Here is an 18,144-nt window from a genome sequence, read left to right as displayed (position 1 = left end):
CCCTATGTGTACTGTAGCATTACTGATAATATTCATAATACTGAAGATATAGAAACAATGCATATGCCCCTGAACAGATAAAAACCACTCTCTCTCTCCCTGTGTGTATGTGTGTGCACACGTGTGCTCACCCATGTCTGACTCTCTATGACCCCATGGACTGTGGTCCGCCAGGCTCCTCTGTCCATGGAATTTTCCAGGCAAGAATACTGGAATGGGCTGCCATTTCCAACTCCAGGGGATCTTTCTGACCCAAGGATTGAACCTATGTCTCCTGTGTCTCCTGTGATGGCAGATGGATTCTTTACCACTGAGCCACCTGGAAAACTATATATATATATATATATATATATATAAACATACATACACACACACACCAGAAAACAATCATCTATAAAAACGAAATCTCACCATTTGCAACAAGATGGATGAACTTTCTGCATATTTTTCTAAGTGAAATGAGTCAGAAGGATGAATACCATGTGATATCATATTTGTGGAAACTAAAACAAAACAAAACCACACAAAACCCTCAAGTTCTTACTGAGAAAAGATGGGTAGGATTGGCCAGAGGGTGGGTAGGGACGGGGGACTGGGAGAAACGAGCAAAGGGGGTTAAAAAGTACAACCTTCCAGTCCTAACACAGATGTCACGGGAGGTACGTGCTGCATGGTGACTAGAGTTAATGATATTGTGTTGCATATTCGAAAGCTTGCTAACAGAGTAGATTTTAAAAAGTCTTCTCACAAGAAAAAAAAATATTTTGCAAGCTAAGGTGATGGGTTTTTAACTAGAGTTATAACAGTGATCATTTCACGATGCATGTAAAGATCAAATCGTTGTGGTTCTGAAACTAATGTAATAATATATGTCAGTCACACCTCAATTTAACAAAAAACCTGTGAACATATCCTAATGAGTTAATTTGATTATCAAGTCTAAATGCTGGTCCAATATCAAAACCTGACTAACCCTCAACAGTAAGCAGGTCACATGGATGAGTGCAGGAGCCAGGGAGAGACACCCCGAGGGGCAGGGGACTCAGCTATAGCCTGGCTTTACCCAGATGGGCATGTGGGTTCACTGTGGCTGGCTCTGGTTGTTTTTCAGAAGTAGCTAGAAGTATAAATTATACAAGGCTCACGAATTTTCAAGTGTGACAACAAAAAGAGCAACAACAACAACACCCCACTGTGGGCAGAGTAACTGTGTGTTATCCAACAGGACGTCGGGGCTGAAGCCCACTGTGGGCAGAGTAAACATGTGCTATCCAACAGGACATTGGGGCTGAAGCCCACTGTGGGCAGAGTAAACGTTATCCAACAGGACATCAGGGCTGAAGCCCACTGTGGGCAGACTAACCGTGTTATCCAACAGGACGTTGGGGCTGAAGCCCACTGTGGGCAGAGTAACCGTGTTATCCAACAGAACGTCAGGGCTGAAGCCCACTGTGGGCAGAGTAACCGTTATCCAACAGGACGTCGGGGCTGAAGCCCACTGTGGGCAGACTAACCGTGTTATCCAACAGGACATCGGGGCTGAAATTCGGATAGGAATGAAATTATTAGAAAACTGCAGGGAAGGATCCATGGGAGTCCTAGATAGAGAACAGTTAACAGCAAAACGTCCTGGTTTGTGGTTGGAAACTGACGCTTCGAGTATGTGATCCTTCCCTTGGAGAGATTTCTGTGCCTCTGTGATGATGTTCAAGACATTTCTCAGTACTGATGCCCCGGTGATGATGATAAGACAGCTGTCTACGAGGCCGTGTTTCATGAGGCACCGAGCTAAGAGAGCTGCTTCCATTTAATCTCACAGCGACTGTATTAATGAGGTATTATTATGCCTCCTCTTTGAAATGACACACCTGATGCTCTTAATGGTTAAGTAATCCTGTCAAAGATCACACCGCAGAGCTGAGGGCCTGAAGACAGACCTGTCTGAAGCCAGTCTGTGCCTGTGCCTGCCCAATCACAATGCAATACTGACAGATACAGACATATTGCACCAAAGAATATACGCAGTATACATGTGATGCTTTAGGGTAATATAAATTGAGAAATATATTTTACAACTTCAATAAATGCTTTGTTGTTAAAACCTTACTAGATGTTAGAGTTTACCAGCTTAAATACAATGTTATTCACAATCTTTCATTCCATAGCCTTTTACTTTCAATTATATTAGCTCAGGACTTGTTATTCAGCTCATTTAAAAGTGATGTTTTCACCAGGAAAGATATCCATGATCCTGCATTCTTAGCTGAGAAAACTGAGCTTTGTGGCGCGCCTGCGCTGACGGTCAGCCCTCCCACCTCCTCTGACTTGCCGTGCGTCTGCCATCTGCATCGCCGACGGCCCAGGGGCATGCCTGCTTGACCTGCCCTTACTGTAGGGCTCCAGGGCACAGTAACCACGACACACACTTTATCCTAACAAGTGCTGGTAGGCCAGGGGAAAGTAATTTTTATAACTACTACACAGTAATAAGAGTGCATTTTTTTCTATAATAGTATTGTATATAGTGTATTATAAGGACTTAAACAGAATAGTACTTTTCATAACTATTAGAAGACCAGTTTCTGTTCGCCACATGAATAGTACAATATAACATAACAGTTGTAATACTGGTAATGATCTTGCATAAATAAATCTCTTAAAACTATTTACCTGGGACTTCCTGACAGTCCAGTGGTTAAGAATCCACGTTTCCAATGCAGGGGGCTCAGATTTGGTCCCTGCCTGGGAACTCAGATCCCACATGCCTTGTGGTATGGTCAGAAAGTTTTGAAAAAACAAATAAAATAGATAGGCAACAAGGATTTTTTTTTAAAAGAAGCAGTCATCTTGAAAAAGAAAAAAAGTTATTTACCCAGTCACTTGTATATTCAAGTCAGCTGAGTCTCTACTGCCTGTCAGGTGGTCAGGGCATCAGATATTAACACGGGTACTGAAAGCCTAGTGTGAACAACGCAGGCATAGAACTTAGATTCAGTGAGGGTAGAAACAGAGAAGAATAAGAAAACAAAAAGATAAAAAATGATTCTCTCATTTTCTGGGAGGTTGCCAGATAATTATAAGGCAATTACAAATAAGGTAACTCAAAAAGTAGCTTTAGTCTAAATAGCTAAAAATGCCTCCCTGCAAGCAAACTGAGGGTGAGAGAGACAGAGCAGCATGGGGAGACACAGGGAGGGCACTCTGGTGTCGCTCAGCCGGGTGGGTCTGGGGCCAAGGATGCCCGCGTGGCCAGGGCACCGGGGCCGAGCGGGGGTAGTGCCGTGGGCAAAGAGGTGTCAGGTCACACATGGTTTTCAACCAGAGAACAGGGTCATTTCTGCGTGTGCTGGGCAACCACTGGAGGATTTTAGCAGCAGGGTGACCTGCCGGGCACTGAATGGGGGAAGGATTGAAGAGAGCCACAGGAGCTGTAGTGAGACTGGGGGGTCTGGTGAGGCTGGTGTGACCGGGCCTGGGGGAGCCAGCGTGCAGACTGGGGGTGCTTCAGATCGTCTCCCTAAACTGCGAGAGAAGGATGCCCCGTTTTCACATACCTCAAGCACAAATAAAAAACTGGGGTGAGACAGTTTCAACAGGCACACAAGAGATAAGACTGCTATCCATTAGTATCTGAGTCGTTTAAGCTAAAAATAGGGTAGGTGTATTAGAATACATTGTTAAAGGAACAAAGGCGCAAAACAGCCTGTTTGCTATGCTCCCACTTTGTGTAAAAAATGTATATACATTTGCTCTCACAATGTTTCTGAAAAGATACAGAAGAAACCACTGCCTGTGATTTCCTGTGTAGAAGACAACTGGGGGAACAAGGCGGGAGAGAGAATTTTCAGTGAATAAGCTGCTGTTCTATTTGAATGTTTACCACACCACGAATGTTTTACTTCTGCAACTAAAAACCTAGTTGTTGTTCACTTGCTAAGTCACGTCTGACTCTTTGCAACCCCAAGGACTGCAGCATGCCAGGATCCTATGTCTGCCATTATTTCCCAGAATTTGCTCAAACTCACGTCGATCGAGTCAGTGATGCCATCCAACCATCTCATTTTCTGTCGCCCACTTCTCCTCCTGCCCTCAATCTTTCCCAGCCTCAGGGTCTTTTCCAATGAGTTAGCATCAGGTGGCCAAAGTATTGGAGCTTCAGCTTTAGCATCAGATTATGAGGGCTATTCCATTCTTGCCCACAGTAGTAGATATAATGGTCATCTGAATTAAATTCGCCCATTCCTGTCCATTTTAGTTCACTTAGATGTTGATGTCCAATCTTGCCATCTCCTGTATTTGACCACGTCCAATTTACCTTGATTCATGGACCTAACATTTCAGGTTCCTATGCAACACTGTTCTTTATAGCATCGGACTTTACTTCCACCACCAGACACACCCACACCTGAGCACTGTTGCCGCTTTGGCCCAGCCACTTCATTCTTACTGGAGCTATTAGCAAGTGCCCTCTGCTCTTCCCCAGTAGCATACTGGATACCTTCTAACCTGGTGGACTCCTCTTCTGGTTTTGTACCTTTCTGCCTTTTCATACTGTTATGGGATTCTCCAGGCAAGAATACTGGAGTGGGTTGCCATTTCCTTCTCCAGTGGACCACGTTTGGTTAGAACTTCACTATGACCCGTCCACCTTGGGTGGCCCTACAGAGCATGGCTTAAACCTTCACTGCGTTATGCAAGCCCCTTCACCACAACAAGGCTCTGAAACATGAAGAGGGAAAACCTAGATGATACTATATTTTGTACTCCTTGCAAGTGTGATCAAGCCTCTCTCTCTTTAGTCTCCGCAAGGCCTCACAGATTGTCTTGACCACAGCATGTGTTTTAAGAACAGGTGTTGAGACGACAATAGCTCGGTGGTGATGAGCCTGACACTGTGATTTTGATGGGAGGCTAAGTGCAGAGCAAGGGACAATGGACCAGAACCGAGGCACTGCATCAAACCGGCCCCTTCCATCAGCTGTGTGACTTGAGGGCTTTGGTGGCTTCATCTGTGAAAATAAGATAGCAACAATCTACCTCACAGAATCATGAGGATGAAATGAAACCGTCAGCGTGAAAACATCTGCACTTCATAAAGCGATGCATAGCGAAAGGGATGTTGCTCCGTGCAGCTGGTGCCTGTCCCGCTCAGCTTTACAGAACATAGAGGACGTACCTAGAATCCACCGGTTCCATTTCCCACCCCAGACACACGGGGCCTGGGGAGATCCCTCCCTTTGAATCAAATTGGCAAGTGGATATCACAGACAGATACACCAAAAACCAACGTGTACTGAGCAGTTAGCAAGTGCTGGGACCTGTGCAGTGTATTAGACTGTTTACTCTTCACTACCACCCAGGGGTATTATTCCCGCTTTACAGATGTTGGGGGAGGGGAGGGCGGGCAGAGAGGGTAAAGACAGTGTTATTAGGTGGGAGGTTGTAAAGTCTTTAAAGTTTTTTCCAAAATACAATTCCAAAGCCTTTAAAGTTTCATCCTTGACCTTTTTTCCCCTGAAAAAAATCTAGGCTTTCATTTCCTGTCTCCACTTCGGGACAGAGGAACTAGTCTCAGTTATATAATTCTTTTTCCAAAACCTAGAACAACGGGGGTACACATCTCTGACCACTCAGGCTAGAAGATTCTCCTCCCAAGACAAATCCAGTCTGGACAGCGAACAGCACTTTGCAGTGCCGGTCCTGCTTCAGACGTGCCAGGCTGGGTGTCTGACAAGCGAGAGGACACCATCCAGACAGATGACATTTATTGAGCTGCAACATGCTGAGCACTTATGTTATTATTTAACTCTCTACAACCTATGAAACATCTGATTTACTCCATTTCAGCGAGATCAGCGCTCTAGAGTAGGCACATTGCTGCCAGCTGCAGGAAGCCAGTTACATGTGAAGTCAGATAAACAATGACTTACTTTCTTCAAGCATAAGTATGTCCCCAAACTTGGCATGAAACATCCCAGGTGGCGCTAGTGGTAAAGAATCCACCTGCCAATGCAGGAGACGCAGGAGACACAGGAAATGCAAGTTCAACCCGTGGGTTGGGAAGATCCCCTGGAGGAGAAAGTGAAACCCACTCCAGTATTCTTGTCTGGAAAATCCCATGGACAGAGGAGCCTGGAGGACTAGAGTCCATGGGGTCCCAGAGAGTCAGACGCAACTGAGCATATACAGCATATATATATATATATATGTGTGTGTGTGTGTGTGTGTGTGTGTGTGTGTATATCTGTGTGTGTATATCTGTGTGTGTATATGTGTGTGTATATATGTGTGCGTGTATGTGTGTGTGTATATATGTGTGTGCAGCTGTGTGTGTATACACACACACATATACTAAACATTACTTATTACTTATCTGAAATTCAAGTTTAATTGAGCATTTCATATTTTATCTTTGCTGAACTGGCAATTCTCCACAGTGAAAGAGTCCCGGCGATAAAGTTGGAACTCACACGTAGGCCTAGCTGCCTCCAGAGCCCAAGTTTTTATTCCCTGCTTTACACTCATGTCCTTCCCAAGGTGGACTTGCTGTGACTACATCAAAACCCTGCTGAGAAGAGGACCTGTATCACAAGCAGAATTCACTGAAGTCCAAATGGAAAGATTATACTATATATTCTGAAAAGACCCTCATCTTCAAACCAATGCGGGCATTAAAAACTAATAATTTTTCTCCCTCAAAGTCCCCTCCCCTCCAAGCTGCCACATAACATTGAGCAGAATTCCATGTGCTATACTATAGGTCCTTGTTGCATATCCATTTAAAACCCCCTAACTATCCCTTCCCCCTATATTACTGCTGAATCCCTTCACTATTCACCTGAAAGTATCACAACATTGTTAATCAGCTATATCCCAATACAAAATAAAAAGTTAAAAAACCACAAAAACTAATGTCCAAAAACATTATGTAGGTGTGATTTAATGTAGCAATTCTTAAAGCCTGATAGCTTGCAAAGAGTTAATGTAATGACAGTCTTAGTAAATCACCACCTTCTTCCATAAGAGTTTAGGTTAATAACCGAAGTATTCTTCAGCATCTGTAAATATACTCTGATCTGTTAAAGTACCATGATTTACAAATTCTTTGCCTTCACAGCCATCTCTTGATTTTGCTTTAATTCTTATACTCTACGCTGGAAGAAGCACAAGTTGGAATCAAGATTGCTGGGAGAAATATCAATAACCTCAGATATGCAGATGACACCACCCTTACGGCAGAAAGCGAAGAAGAACTAAAGAGACTCTTGATGAAAGTGAAAGAGGGGAGTGAAAAAGTTAGCTTAAAACTCAACATTCAGAAAACTAAGATCATGGCATCCAGTCCCATCACTTCATGGGAAATAGATGGGGAAACAGTGGAAACAGTGAGAGACTTTATTTGGGGGTGCTCCACAATCACTGCAGATGGTGATTGCAGCCATGAAATTAAAAGACGCTTACTCCTTGGAAGGAAAGTTATGACCAACCTAGACAGCATATTAAAAAGCAGAGACATTACTTTGTCAACAAAGGTCCGTCTAGTCAAGGCTATGGTTTTTCCAGTAGTCATGTATGGATGTGAGAGTTGGACTGTGAAGAAAGCTGAGCGCCCAATAATTGATGCTTTTGAACTGTGATGTTGGAGAAGACTCTTGGGAGTCCCTCGGACTGCAAGGAGATCCAACCAGTCCATCCTAAAGGAGATCAGTCCTGGGTGTTCACTGGAAGGACTGATGTTGAAGCTGAAACTCCAATACCTTGGCCACCTGATGCAAAGAGCTGACTCACTGGAAAAGACCCTGATGCTGGGAAAGATTGAAGGCAGGAGGAGAAGGGGACGACAGAGGATGAGATGGCTGGATGGCATCACCAACTCAATGGACATGGGTTTTGGTGCACTCTGGCAGTTGGTGATGGACAGGGAGGCCTGGTGTGCTGCGGTTCATGGGATCTCAAAGAGTCGGACATGACTGAGCAACTGAACTGAACTAATCCTCTGATTTACTTCTCAAAAACTTGTCTGGATTTTGGATAGCCAAGCCATGCTTTTGAAAAAAATGTAACAATAACCAATATTTTCAAAGAGGATTCTGGATGGTACTGGCCAGATCTGCTGTCGGAGCCCCTTGCTGGTGAGCCTTACTTTTTGGGAAGTTGCAGGCACGCACCATAGTGCAGGAAGCTTCATCATTTTCTAACATAAAGAAAATATAAATTCTAAGTGACCTCGTAAATTACATGCAGTATGTTTTTAAACACTTGAGAAAATGATCAATTATATTTAACAGTTATGGACATGATGATAAAGTTAATGTATGCAGTTTAAAAACTGCTGAGTAACATGGAGAGTTCTTTTTATAATTGGCTTATAAAAATGATTCCTGGGGGACTGTGACATTTAGATAGAACCCCAGGCATGGCATTTGTTCCCTGTCATTTCCATGCATTAGACAAAGTAATGACAAACCAAATGGAAATAGATTTCATCCAAAACAATCGATACAGGCAAATTAAATAATCTAATGTACTGGCTACCAGGCTTTGGGATTTCACGAATTGGAAAATTTTCAAAAGAGGTTTGGAAAACCCACCTAGAACTGCAGGATTTTCATGAAAACAAAACACATCTTCTATGGAAATTATTCCATAAAAATAAGTAACAAGGGCAACCTCAAGACAATGCACTCTTTCCCAAGAAAGGACTGTATTTTAACATTTCGACTACAGAGTGAAGATTCTGGCAGCAACCAGCAGAACATGGTTTAGTTCTATAACTGCTAGAATATAGTTTCTGGGGAAAGATGTACTTTTCAAAAAAGAAGCCCCTGTTATTTAGTATTTGCTAAACACAAAGGTAAGATACATAAATCATTCTAGTCAATGAAAACTATTCCAGTCTCACGTGTACTTATATATGTTATCCATTTCACGTGTTCATTTTCAAACTTTTATCATTTTCATAATCAAAATTACCAAAAGGCATGCAATGAATGTAATCAGTCCATCCTAAAAGAAATCAACCCTGAATATTCATTGGAAGGACTGTTGCTGATACTGAAGCTCCAATACTTTGGCCATCTGATGTGAAGAGCTGACTCATTGGAAAAGACTCTGATGCTGGGAAAGACTGAAGGCAAAAGAGGAAGAAGGCTGCAGAGGATGAGATGGTTGGATGGCATCACTGAGTAATGACATGAACTAGGGCAAACTCCAGGAGATAGTGAAGGACAGGGAGGCCTGCCATACTCCAGCTCATGGCGTCGCAAAGAGTTGGGCACAACTTAGTGACTAAACAACAACATGTAATGAATAACAATCCTTTGATTTATTTGCTTTAGATTTTTGTTACCCAGGGCTAACCGCTTTCAATTCCCTTTTTGTTTTTCTATTTTCAATATGAACTACTGACCTTCAATTGTGGAACTCTAGAAAAGAGCATTTAGCTCTCTGTTCTCTCTCTTACACAGTACATTCTTCCTCCCCACTCCATCCCCAATCCTCCCACTAGAATAATATCGCAATCACAATTTAGAGGTGTAACGATTTTCAGAGCCCACCTTGTTATGATGATGCAGACACAATTCACTCCGGAGCTATGCATGCACCTGGCTACAGTCGCTTCTTTGTGAACTTTATATGATTTTCCTAAAGTTAATGATCACCTCATTTTGCTGTTGTGGTTGACTTCATTTTCTAAGAGCCTAGAGGAATTGCCTCTCCATGCAGCTCTAGTATAACAGCTCTGCGGGAGACAGAAACCCACCACTTTAGACTGGAGTGGTGCTGCTGGGAGTATCCTGGGGACCCTCCAGTCTGCCTTCCAGGCTCAACCAGTGGGTGTCTGTCTCGCGCACAGCTGCTGTTCTAGGCTTCCCTTCCTGTCACCCAGGGGTCCCCTCTGTGTCTCTGCCATTAAATTTCCTGTGTGCTGGATACCATGCCTTCCCTTTCTCAAGTAACTTCAAGTAACATGGGTGAGGAGAGAAGGAAGACACTGCACATTGTGAAATGTGTGTACTTTTCACTTGCTGCTGCTGCTGCTGCTAAGTTGCTTCAGTCGTGTCCGACTCTGTGTGACCCCATAGACGGCAGCCCACCAGGCTCCCCTGTCCCTGGGATTCTCCAGGCAAGAATACTGGAGTGAGTTGCCATTTCCTTCTCCAATGCATGAAAGTGAAAAGTGAAAGTGAAGTCGCTCAGTCGTATCCAACTCTTAGCGACCCCATGGACTGCAGCCCACCAGGCTCCTCCATCTATGGTATTTTCCAGGGAAGAGTGCTGGAGTGGGGTGCCATTGCCTTCTATTTTCAGTGTGGGAATCCCACTACTGGCCTCAGTTCAGTTCAGTCGCTCAGTTGTGTCCAACTGTTTGTGACCCCACGGACTGCAGCACGCCAGGCCTCCCTGTCCATCACCAACTCCCAGAGCTTGCTCAAACTCATGTCCATCAAGTCAGCGATGCCATCCAACCAACTCATCCTCTGCTGTCCCCTTTGACTCCTGCCTTCAGTATTTCCCAGCATCAAGGTCTTTTCCAGTGAGTCAGTTCTTCGCATCAGGTGGCCAAAGTATTGGAGTTTCAGCTTCAGCATCAGTCGTCCCAATGAATATTCAGGACTGATTTCCTTTAGGATAAACTGCTTGAATCTCCTTGAAGTCCAAGGGACTCTCAAGAGTCTTCTCCATCACCACAGTTCAAAAGCATCAATTATTCGGCACTCAGCTTTCTTTATGGTCCAACTCTCACATCCATACATGACTACTGGAAAAACCATAGCTTTGACTAGATGGTCCTTTGTTCACAAAGTAATGTCTCTGCTTTTTAATATGCTGTCTAGGTTTTTAACATGCTGTCTACGTTGGTCATAGCTTTTCTTCCAAGGAGCAAGTGTCTTTTGATTTCATGGCTGCAGTCACCATCTGCAGTGATTGTGGAGCCCAACTGAGCCTGACTTCCTAAGCCCAGAGTCTCAGAGAGGAGCCTCAGAAGATGGGGGATATGGTCTCTAGGCTCTACAAAGATGCAGGAGGTGTCTAGAGGGTCCAGTTACTAATTTTGGAGGATTTAGAGGGATCCTTCTGTTTGACCCACTGCCCCCAGAAATGACTCTGATCCCTATGCCTTCCTTGTGTCCTATGGGGCTTCCAGGGCTGCGGGCCCTGAGTTTCAGCTCTAGCTGCGGTTAACAAGTCTATTTGCTGCACATCCTTTGAACTTTGTTGGCTCCTTGAGAGACTCTGTTTCCTTCCCTGTGGCCTTGAAGATTGACCCTTCTACTGTCATTTTAGTGGGATTTATGTAGGCATAGAGATAAAAGCACATTGTTATCTTAAATTTTAAGAGTTACGCTTTTGCAGCATATAAATACCATTTAATCACGATCTCAGAGATCACAGCAGGGGGTTGATGAGGCATACAAAACCCCCTCAAAGCACTGCCCAATCACAATAAAAGCATTCTGCAGAGCCTTTCTATTTCACCTGCTTTTTAGAAAGCCTTCTGAGGAAGAGAACTGTCATAAATCAGAACAAAGCTGGCACTTTATCAGTGCCTCTAAGTGGCAGAAAAGAGCTGCTTCTCTCAAAGCACGCCCCTTGTCTATCAGGTCTAGTCAGTTAGCTAGACCTCAACCCTCCTGGTTCACTTATGCAACGATGTCTTAGGAGAAAACACTAATAAAAGCTCAACAGACAGAACTCTCTTGTTAGGGCTGCTGGGGTTCCAGTGTCCAGGGGGGAGCTCTGCTGCCTGCTGTCAACCCCTTGACACCCTGCTTGGTTCTCCAGCTGTGGAGTTGAGGCTGACCCACTACACGGCACCTAGATACAAGGAGGAGATTATCAACTGTGGGAGGGCTATAGAACCTTGTCTGATTTACCAGAATCAAACACAAACGTGGCTTGCCAGATAGGAATATAGGAAAACACTAATGTCTTCAGCTGCACTGTGTGCATCACATTCTAACACTTAACTGCCAGCTACATCCAGGGTCACGTCAGGAAAGCCAGGGTATGAAGAGGGCCTCATCTAGTTACTTCCCTAAAAACTGTGACATGAAGCGTTCGGAATAATCTACCTAGAAAAAACAAATCTCACTGAAATACGATGATCTGTGTGTGAACCTAAAGGCTGTACCATCAGAACATGACAGATCAGATTTTCTCAAAAAGTGAACTGCTTGAACGATAAGATAAGGCTCAAAAACCTTAACTAAAAGTCCAAGTCCAAGACAGAAGAGAAACTCCCATAATAAGTTACTGAGGAGCTACCTTGCTGGCTCCTCACGGTTTCTATATCACTAGGGATGAGTAAATAAAAAACATTCTCCAAAGCATCCCCATTAGTCCTTAAGCTGAATGCAACCCCTGACATCTAAAGCAGGCCACCAGCACAACCTAACAACACGTTTCAACAAAAGAAGGCGTGGTCCTGGAGAATGGACGACATCGGTTGCCTTGCACGTTCCCACACAAGAGCTCCTGATGGTTAACCTCAGGTTATCACCACGCTACTAACCTATGAACATCTTCAGCAAGGACTATCTTAAAAATGCAAGCATTTTTGTCTCCCTTAACCCCCTTCTTAACACTATATCATAGATTTTTCTTTTTTCTTTCCCCTTGATTCTGATAGGAGTGTTACACTAGCTTGCCAGGAATGACGGCCCAGACCAGCATCTCGTTTACAATGTTCAGATACTGCCTGGAAGCTCTGAAACACTTGCTGAGTACACCATCCCTGGGAGAATGTGTTCAAACAGAAAGGCACAAACGCAGCAGAGCAAGAATGCGGTGAGACACTGGGATCATTCTAACAATGTGCAAACCAAGTCCAAACCACCAGCACCTTGAACAAGTGAAACCTGGTTAACAGGAGAATAGTGAAGATCTGCTTTTAACTTCATTCAAGGGTCAACAAATTCCCCTCCTCATGAGCACAGTGTGTTTAACACCCTAAATAACCATCCTTTAAAAAGATATTAGTTTACATGGAAGTACTGGCAGGATCAGAGGAATTCAGAAACAACTTGGGCTTATGGAAGGGGGAGGTAGGGGCTGGAAGAAAATCCAAAAAGCAAACCCAACAACAAAAACCAATATCACTGTGCTAGCTTTATAATTTAAAATAAAACTAGAGGTGGTGAAAGTTTCTATTTGGGGACAAGGCTGACTCAAGTCTTTAAAAAGGTTAAACAGCTATTGATAATTATGTAGTCTGCAGAAGGACCTTCCAGAAGGTGCTGGCTATTTTAAGACCTCCTTTGAGTAAAGATCACATTAAAACGTCAAACTGTATCAGTTTGGCAGAATCACACCTGAGGGAAAAGCAGAACTTCTTGAATCACAAGAAGTGACTCTGGCGTGAAGATCATAGACCCAATATAAGAAAAAGAGAATCTGGAGACAAAGCTGTTTGTATTTCTGGACAACCAGACTGACTTTGCAAAAGACATGTCCGCTCAGACTCTCTCATGTGCCACGGTGATAACTAGTAACAGGGGATGTTACTCATATTCTGACCCTAATTCTGACAGCTTAGATCTACTGTCCTTCTGAGAGGATCCAACTGGAAGGATGCATCTACAAGGTCAAAAGATGAGCTACTTCCATATAAGAATTAAAAAGTATAAAAAAAACACTTGCAGGAAAATTTTCAATTTGAGTAAGGATTTTCCCCATATTATATGAGAACTGCATGTTTGAACAGACAGATATAAATGACCCATTTAACCAGAATCTCCTTCCCAAGGCTCTAAGCCTTAGTCTAAAGAACAAGAAAAGAGTGGGTGAAGAATGACAACAATCCACAAGCCTCTCAAGAAAAATTTCAGGTTGCGAAGGGGCACTGTAATGATTTTTTACAGGTTCCTTTGTGCATAGATTTGACTCCCAGAGGGAGAGAGGACGAACGTTTACATCTATCTCACGACACTAGAGCAAAGGTCCTGCGGAAGGAGAGGACAGGATGGACCGTGCCTTTCACGCCACCGCGGTGCATTTCACAAAGCCATGAGTTAGGCACTTCCATTTTCCTTTCATGCCTTTATGGTTAACTCCTAGCAAAAGGAGAAGTTTATTCAGAATACATATAAACCCACCTTCCCTGCATCTAACAAGTCTTTAGGTTCCTTGTTCAGAGGAAGAACCCTCAGCCATGCCCACGAGGTCTCAAAAGTTACCACTGCTCAGCACTAGGGTATCATTTCACCAACCCCTGCTCCTCACAGGTACGTGTTGGGGAAGAGAAGTGACCTTTCCAGGGGCACACTGCTAACCAGTGAGCAAAACCCCAGCCAGCCACCCGGACACTGCTCCCAGCACAGAGCAAATGCTGCCATTTCCAGCTGGCACCACCCGAAGGACTAGGGGCTTTACTCTGCAGTTTCGCTCTTAGAGAAGTTTATTTCTTTGCAGTACTATTGAATAGCTTTAAATGGTTCGTTTGAATCCAGGCAATAATCAACTAGAGAACTCCTGGTTTAATCTCCAGCCTATACTATTTCTAAAGGATGCCTCAGGAGCTCAACCTTGCATGGCACATTCACTCACAAACACAGTGATGTATGGCATAGTTTGGCAAGAGATATGGAAGGAAAAAAGTGATATTATTAGCATGAACTTTTACAGATTTATGTTTTAAGCCTAGGGTTGACTTACTCAAGTTAAAGACTAAGCAATAGTGAAATAATTTCCATTCGAGGTCTGACTGGATCCAGGGGGAAATGTGGAAATAACTGGCAGGGCAGAGGCTTCATCAGCATCATCTTTCACGGCACATACCAAATTCTGCAGTATTTGCCTTTAAGAAATTAATTCTGAAACATTACTTCTGTCAGAAGCGGAGCAACCAGCTGGGCCGACAGCTGGGAGGCCTGTGCTGCCTCCTCGTGGCCTGGAGCCTCGCGAGTGCCTCCCAACAGCAGGCGCTTCCCGGAGAAACAGGCTCCAAGCCGGACTTTGCTGGGACACTTAATGAATGCCATACACATTTTTATAAAGCTTGCAACAAATATGTTAGAGCTCCAACTCTGACCAGGGACGACAATGAGGCACCGATTCTAGAAATAGCCCGAGTCCCAGAGTCACAAAGGTAAACCCCAGGAGCGTGCACAAGCTGATGGTGCCTTACGGGCTGCTTTTCAGGGGGGGCTGGTATTTCTTCTGATTATTAGATTAGACATCTTGCCTTTCGGGTGATGAAGTCAAGATAATGAAAAGGTGCTATTTACATGATTAGCAGGAAGAAACACTGATTTGATTTTAAGTGCTAAAAAAAAAGGGCAAGGTGGATGAGAATTCTGATTATTAACCCCGGGAGTAAAATGAGTACCCTGTGCACAGGAGTTCATCCTGGTATGTATTTATACACATCTGTAATGTAGTCTGGTTCAGCATATTCAGGGTAAAAGCCTATAGTGTTGTTCAGTTTACTTCATGTAGGGAATAAAACATGGCTAGAGAAAGATTAAGTTTCATCTATCTAATTTCCCATTCTAATGACTTTCTAACCACCTACTTCTGGGACTCAATTTTAAAAGACTACATAATCATAATGCTATAAAAATATCTCTTGTGAGATAGTGGGAACATTCTTAAGGCACTCTCCAGAACTTCGTATGCCTCAAAAAGCAGAATTTAAACGACTTTGACTCTAATCTCCAAAGCACCATGTGATGGTGACAGTTCTGTCAGATCTCTCTTAGAGTCTTCACTTTCTGAAGTGCTTGCAATACCCACCCTCCCCCCAAAAAATAATGCTCGGCTTTCTCTTGCCTAGAATCAAATCAAACAGGAGAACCTGTGCTGTGTGACATACAGAGACGATAGCATGTCCTTCCATTTGGCATGTATGCCAGACTCCAACACGACAGCACGCAACCAGAGTTCTGGGCACACAGACTAGTATGTCCATGCTTACATTATCACCAGGACTGGGGGCAGATGACGACGGTCTGATACTGCGGGTAACGTCCATGTTAAAACAAAAGCTAAAGGTGCTTCTTAATACTCTCAATTAGAAGCCAGTCTTAGAGGCTTGTTAAGAATCACATACCTGCCCACATACATTAAGTTACTTAAAAACAGAATAAGCTGTCCAGGTCTGTCTCAGCAGGAAACCGATTCATCACACCACTCCTAACAGCTCCAGTGGAATGCGATACATCCTCATGCAGGTCACATTAACAGGACGGTGAAGACACACTGCTACCTAAAGCTAGAGCTTTAAAAAGATACAGAGGAGGAGAGAGCTACATTTGAAGACACTCTAACTAGAAAATCTCCTGATGATAGCCGGGGTTAAAGCCCATTGTGCCACAGTCTAAGGGGTTGGGGGGAACGTTAAGAAGCCAACATGTTTTTAAAGTTGCATGAGGCATTCCGCCCCCTGCCTCCACCCTGGCCATATGTGGAGGGGAATTTGTTACTGTTCAAGTCCTTCAGAAGGTAAACGCCACAGACGGGGGCTGGCACGCTCTGTGAGGGGACAGACTGACACTGAGCTCTGCCCTGAAGCGTCCCCTGCACACCTCAAACCTCAGAGTCCCCAGCAGAACCGTCTACAGCTCCAGCCAGAGTTCTGAAATCCCATGATTCCACGATTCCATTTTTAAACCTGTGGAGTGGGAGTGTTTCTGAGTACCCTGCTCACACAGATGGTGGTGGGAAGACTCTCAAGAATATACTGCATGGAGTAAAAGCCCATCTCACTACGTAATCACCCCCTTCACATCTCAGGCAAGCAGAGATGATGTTATCTCACAGACAGTCGCAAAAAGACAAGTGGTTCACGGAGGCACAGCATCGGCATACATGTGTGTAAGGAACGTGGCAGAGGACCGTCCTCCCCATCGCACACACCTGAGGCTCTGGGCGAGCTCAGGATGGAGTACAAGAGGACCAGGTCTGCCCTCCACAAGCTCAGAGGGGAGCTGGGGGAGGGACGGCAGGAGGACCTGTCTGAACGATGAAATCACACACGCTGTCTCTGTCTTCCTGATGCTCTAAAAATACCCTGCACTGACAAGTCATTTGTCAAGGCAACCTTTCTGAGACGAAGCCACGATCGATCTGCCGACCAGCACTTCCCCGCTCTCGTTTCATTTTGAGCCCTGCTTTGCCCTCATCTTCCACCAACTGGCTCTTTACCAAACTGACCCACGCCCCCATCTTCATGCCAGACACCTGCCCCCTCACCTGATCCCACCTGATCATTCTAGAGCCATTTTAGGTGCCTTACTTGCTCATTTTGTCACGGCACATTAGACGCTGGCAAAGACCATAGCAGGTTTCATTATCCTAACACGCGACCGTCCGCACGCTTGAACGCGGTGTGTCTTTACCTTGGTCTCCTTGGCAGAAAACTCTGAGGAGTTGGAAATTTTCATGGACTTTGAGCGGTGTGACTGCCGCCGGATGGAATCCTCGCGGGAGTATTTCACAGAGCCCGAGGTCCTCACCCGCACCTTGCTGGCACTCTGAACACTGTTCACGCCAATCATGTCGAAGGCTGCCTAGGGAAGGGGTCTGGAGAAATACAAAGGCACTTTCCAGCCGCTGCACGGCTCTGAAAGCTGGAGGAGCTCTGCCGGGTCGTGCCTGAGCAGCTCGGAGCGCCGAGATCGCCTCAGCCTAAGAAACACCAGGCTGCCTCCCCCAGCATCTTCAACTACCCCGTTTGCAGCGGGTCTGATTGTTCCAGGCACAGCTCACGTCACTGGCTGCGAACAGGAAAAAAAAAATGCAGTCCCAGCCTCGCTACTCGTCTCTCCCCGTTACACACACACTCACACACACACACATTCATATTCACACACTAGAACAAATGGCAATTGGCCAGGCGAGCAATTCATTAACATTCCAAATAGCAACACTATCTCTCCTGCGATTGTGCAGCAAGCTCATTAACGTCAACAACAAAATAGAGAGACCACAAATCAAAGTCTCGAGTAATGTGAGGCACCGTGTGGGGTGGTAAGAGAGATGAATTTCCAGATAGAAAAAAAAAACCAACAACAACACTAGGCATCAAGCGGCTCAGTCAGTCAGTTCCAGGTGAGGACAAGGATGACAGCCACAAAGCCATCCCAACAAACATTGCTTTCCCTCTCTTCCCTCTTTCAAGCCACGCGCTGTTTAACAGTA

At 44.6% G+C, this 18,144-nt stretch overlaps 1 protein-coding gene across 14 annotated transcripts in view; it reads right to left on the bottom strand.

The window, feature by feature from the left end:
• Positions 1–18,144, bottom strand: part of PSD3 (pleckstrin and Sec7 domain containing 3) — a 589,734-nt gene that overhangs the window by 127,912 nt on the left and 443,678 nt on the right. Inside the window, exon 1 of one of the 14 annotated variants that reach the window (XM_069572789.1) lies at positions 17,343–17,819. The exons of the other annotated variants lie outside the window; for them this stretch is intronic. Within the exon in view, the coding sequence (XP_069428890.1) occupies positions 17,343–17,501 (159 nt within the window). The 5' untranslated portion in view covers positions 17,502–17,819. Of the gene's footprint in view, positions 1–17,342; positions 17,820–18,144 lie in introns of those variants that run through there. 14 annotated transcript variants of the gene reach the window in all.

This window comes from Ovis canadensis, chromosome 26 (assembly GCF_042477335.2).
Source record: "Ovis canadensis isolate MfBH-ARS-UI-01 breed Bighorn chromosome 26, ARS-UI_OviCan_v2, whole genome shotgun sequence".
Classification (NCBI taxonomy): domain Eukaryota; kingdom Metazoa; phylum Chordata; class Mammalia; order Artiodactyla; family Bovidae; genus Ovis; species Ovis canadensis.
The sequence above is the reverse complement of the archived record's forward strand: the minus strand, read 5'-3'. Positions and strand labels throughout refer to the sequence as shown.